At 46.7% G+C, this 3,963-nt stretch overlaps 1 protein-coding gene across 1 annotated transcript; it reads left to right on the top strand.

Annotated features, from left to right (window-relative positions):
- Positions 1 to 286: 286 nt before the first annotated feature.
- LOC138472315 (transcription factor HES-5-like) lies at positions 287 to 3,630 on the top strand. The gene is made up of 3 exons (XM_069610439.1): positions 287 to 469; positions 682 to 862; positions 1,788 to 3,630. Exons 1-3 carry the CDS (start codon positions 407 to 409, stop codon positions 2,006 to 2,008), a joined length of 465 nt encoding a protein of 154 aa, XP_069466540.1. The 5' UTR covers positions 287 to 406; the 3' UTR covers positions 2,009 to 3,630.
- The last annotated feature ends 333 nt before the right edge of the window (positions 3,631 to 3,963 follow it).

The raw sequence follows: 3,963 nt of genomic DNA, 5'->3' as shown, positions 1-3,963 counted from the left end.
CCTCCCTGTCCCTGCTTTACTGCAGTGCCAGGGAGCAGATACCCACACTCACCCGCTTCCTCCCATGAGAAGATCATGGCACATACAATGCTTGGTCTGTGGCAGATGCCCGGGGGCACTGACACAAACCATGTCACTTATCCCTTTAGAGGGGCAGGTCTTTCCCACACTCTGGTCCATTGTGTCGGGACCCAGATGCTCCCCTGCCTCTCGCCCTGTAATGAGACACACGTCTATTGTCCCTGCTGCTCTCTGATTGGCTGCTGAGTGTGGGAACCTCTCCCCAGCCTCAGCCCCACACATTTCCCTGCAGCTGAGGGGGATAAATAGGGCTGGAGGGAGGGGGCTCTTCAGATCACTGCGGCCTCACTACAGAGAAGCAGCCCTTCACCCCAGGCTGGGCAGGATGGCGCCTTTCTGCACCTTGGAGCAGTATGGGCAGGAGCTCGAGGGCAGAGGCATTAGAAAGGTAAGAGGCAGGAAAATAAAGATTCCTAATGTCATTTCTTGATAAAGAATCTTGCAAAATATGTGCATAGATTCACAACATTACTACACTTAACATTTGGTCGAAAATATATTATGATAGTTTAAACTAGGAGTCTGTGGTATTTATTTTTCAAATGTCTGTCTTTGTATGTGAGACGCATGTTATAAGGAGCGTTCCTTTTGTTTTTGCAGTTGAGGAAACCGGCGGTTGAGAAGATGAGGAGAGAGCGGATCAACAGCAGCATCGAGCAGCTGAGGATGTTACTGCAGAGAGAGTTTGGGGACCAGGAGCTTCCGCCCAAAGCAGAGAAAGCGGATATCCTGGAAATGGCCGTGAGAGCCCTGGCCCAGCGCGTGCAGACAGCAGCACCAGGTGAGAGGCCTGAAAGGGAAGGGGTAGCATTGCAGGGGGTGCAGCAGGAGCGGTGGGGTGAGGGGGCGGTGGGAAGGAGCTAGGTGTGGGTGGTAAAACGATTTTAATTTAGTACATCAGCCCCAGAGAAGCAACGTTTGCATGACATCGGTCATGTGTCCTTAAGGCCCAGGTTTTACTGCCTATAATACACTGCCTTAAATACACGTATGATTAAATACACCTGCAGATAAGCTCCTGCCTACACGCCTCCCAAATAATGCAGGGAGTTAGAAAAGGAAAGCGCTTCTCTGCAGGAGCACATGCATTTGCAGTGCCTGGTTATGACTAGCATTCCACAGGTTACACCTCCCTTCCTCCCTTCTCTCCATCTCTCCCCTCTCTCCCCTCCCTCCCATATCCATGGATACAGCCTCCCCTCGTTTCCTTACCCCCTCCCTCACTCCCGCTCGCGCCCTTCACCCGTTTTTCTCTTTCCTCCCGTGCCTCCCTCTCCACAATCCCTCCCTGTGTTGCTTCTCTTTCTGTGTCTATCCCCTCTTTCTTACTCTACTCACTCCTTCGCCCCAACCCCCTCCTTTAATCCATCGCCCTCCACTGCTGCCCATTTCCCACCTATAGAGAGACTTTTGTGCATGTCACTACTAATGTCTGGAGCTTGGAACTATTTAAATCTCAAACAATTGAGAAATTCCAAAGTTGTAGGCACAGCAATGTGCCATGTACTTTGACTATAGCTTAATCCTTCGATCTGTGTATAAGGCATCCTATAGAAATGTTAACCTTTGACAGATAACCCGAGAATAATATTGCATTTCCCACTTCTCCCTAAATATTATCTTATAGTCTAAAACGTGTACATTGTGTTTACATCTTGCTGTGTAAATGAACCAATCATTAATGTCCTTCTTCTATTTTCTTTCAGCAATGGCTGCCAGCGAAGGTTACTCCAGGTGCCTCCAGGACTCTCTGCACTTCCTCTCCCTCCATGGAGCCCCCATGGAGACCGGGGTGAAGCTGCTGAGCGCCCTCCATAGGCCTGCGGCTGCAGCAGAGGCTGTGACTCCTTCTCGGCCTCCGTCCTGTACGAGCAGCACTAAAGCGCCAGCCCAAGATAGCCCCACAGCCCCGTGGAGACCCTGGTAATGCCGGGGCTGCGGCCATGGACTTTTCTTCTGACACTGGAGGAAGCTGGGACTTGTTCAGAGGCCTCGGTCCTTTCTGGGTGGAGAATGTGCCTTCTCATGTCTGTACCCAGCTGTGCTCTGTCTGGGCGAGATTACTGACCTTCCAGAGGTGCAGTGGTGGCGATGTGATATCCCTGTGGGATGGACATGGGGTGAATGTTAGATCCTTGTAGGACGGGTTGGTTGAAAATAACGAACTCATTATTTGCAAAAATGAGGCCAAGTTAATCTTTGAAATGTATCTTCATTGCAGAAGATGTTTGTATAAAATATTCATCCTGAAGCTGCGAATTATCTAAATGTCACTCTTAGAATATCACTCCTGTCTGATAGTATTCCTGTATTTTGGCAATGCTCTGCTTGTCATCCAGTAACTTCCGTTTAAGGAGTGCATTTACATGTAAACATGTTTAATATCCTCACAGGATGTGCGCTGTGTGTGTTGTGTGCACTGTGTGTGTGCACTGTGTGCATGTAATGCAGATTCATTGATCTATTTGCAGTGGTCAGTAGCACATGCATGTGTGATACGAGGGCCTTGGATCGCGCCCTGGTGCATGTTCAGTCTGTGTTTATCATTCATCTTCATCGACATGTGTACATTACATGATGATCAGTCATTTATTGATCGGAGTGATGTTGGGGTCATGACCTTGTTTATATATCAGCTTTTGATATCTTGTATTTTCAATGAAAATGCACCACAAAATCCCTGCCTTCTGTGAAGGCAAAGTGTGTTCCTGTTCGTTTGGAGATATGTGAATTATCTCTGAGCATGTATGTGACAATGTGCACATGTATTCTGTATTCTCAAAGTTTATCATTCCATGTGGATGAAGGAAAAGGAGGAACAATTCTCCCAGTGGCGAGTCTTCATTTTAGAAGCAATGTTAGCACCATGTGTGTAAGTTATGCCATGTTGTGTTATCTTTTATAAAGATGGTCATGACCTTGTTCGTCAGCTTTGATGTCTTGTATTTTCAATGAAAATGTGCCACATAATCCCTGCCTTCTGTGAAGGCGAAGTGTTCCTGGTATGTTGGAGATATGTGAATTATCTCTGAACATGTATGTGACAATGTGCACATGTATTCTGTATTCTCAAAGTTTATCATTCCATGTGGATGAAGGAAAAGGAGGAACAATTCTCCCAGTGGCGAGTCTTCATTTTAGAAGCTGTGTTAACGCCACGTGTGTAAGTTATACAATGTTGTGTTATCGTTTGTAAAGATCGTCAGTGTGGGGGGGGCTCTCTGCCAGATAGTAGAATCTCTGTGACTGGCAGTGGGTCTGTCTCGGGAGGTGCAGGGTTTGCAGGGCTGCAGTTGTCCCAGGAGCTCATTCAGAGATAGGATTGATCTGCATCAGATCTAAGGATGTCCTGTTTTATCCTCTTGCTCTTGGCTGGAAAATGTCTGTGACTTTGTGTGACTTTCATGGGATTCTTCAGTCATCCTCATTGTGTGACTTTCATGGGATTCTTCAGTCAACCTCATTCATGAGAAATGTGCAGCAATCTCTGAGAATGTGACCCTGTGCAAGGAAAAAAGAGCTCAATAAAATGACATTGCAAAAGATTCATTCCTTTCTCATTGCTTTCTTTTATTAATTGCTGCTTGTTGTTCAAAACTTGTTTCACTCATGCAATGTTAGTTCCACTCTCCTCACTGGTTATAAGGTGTGAGAGTATGGCCCACCTTTCCTCTCTGGGAGACACTTTCAAAACAGACCCACAGCTACACTCAGGCTGCCCTGACGGCACCGCTGTGACTCTCCATAAGGACTGTGGATTAGATTAAATAAATGGGCATTTTATCCTGAACCGTAGGAATGGAATGAGGCTTTCCAAGAATCACAACAGGGCATGATTTGAACACTTAAAAATGGAAATAATAAATAATGAGGAGCACGGTG

This window comes from Ambystoma mexicanum, chromosome 8, assembly GCF_040938575.1.
Source record: "Ambystoma mexicanum isolate Mex_15411 chromosome 8, UKY_AmexF1_1, whole genome shotgun sequence".
Lineage (NCBI taxonomy): Eukaryota > Metazoa > Chordata > Amphibia > Caudata > Ambystomatidae > Ambystoma > Ambystoma mexicanum.
Note: the sequence above shows the minus strand (reverse complement) of the source record. Positions and strands in the feature narration are given on the sequence as shown.

Bases quoted from the DNA above. Each gene is read 5' to 3' on its own strand.
- LOC138472315 (XM_069610439.1), top strand. From the start codon at position 407: ATGGCGCCTTTCTGCACCTTGGAGCAGTATGGGCAGGAGCTCGAGGGC. The intron at 470-681 runs GTAAGAGGCAGG...TTGTTTTTGCAG, and splicing joins AGGGCAGAGGCATTAGAAAG to TTGAGGAAACCGGCGGTTGA. The intron at 863-1,787 runs GTGAGAGGCCTG...ATTTTCTTTCAG, and splicing joins CGTGCAGACAGCAGCACCAG to CAATGGCTGCCAGCGAAGGT.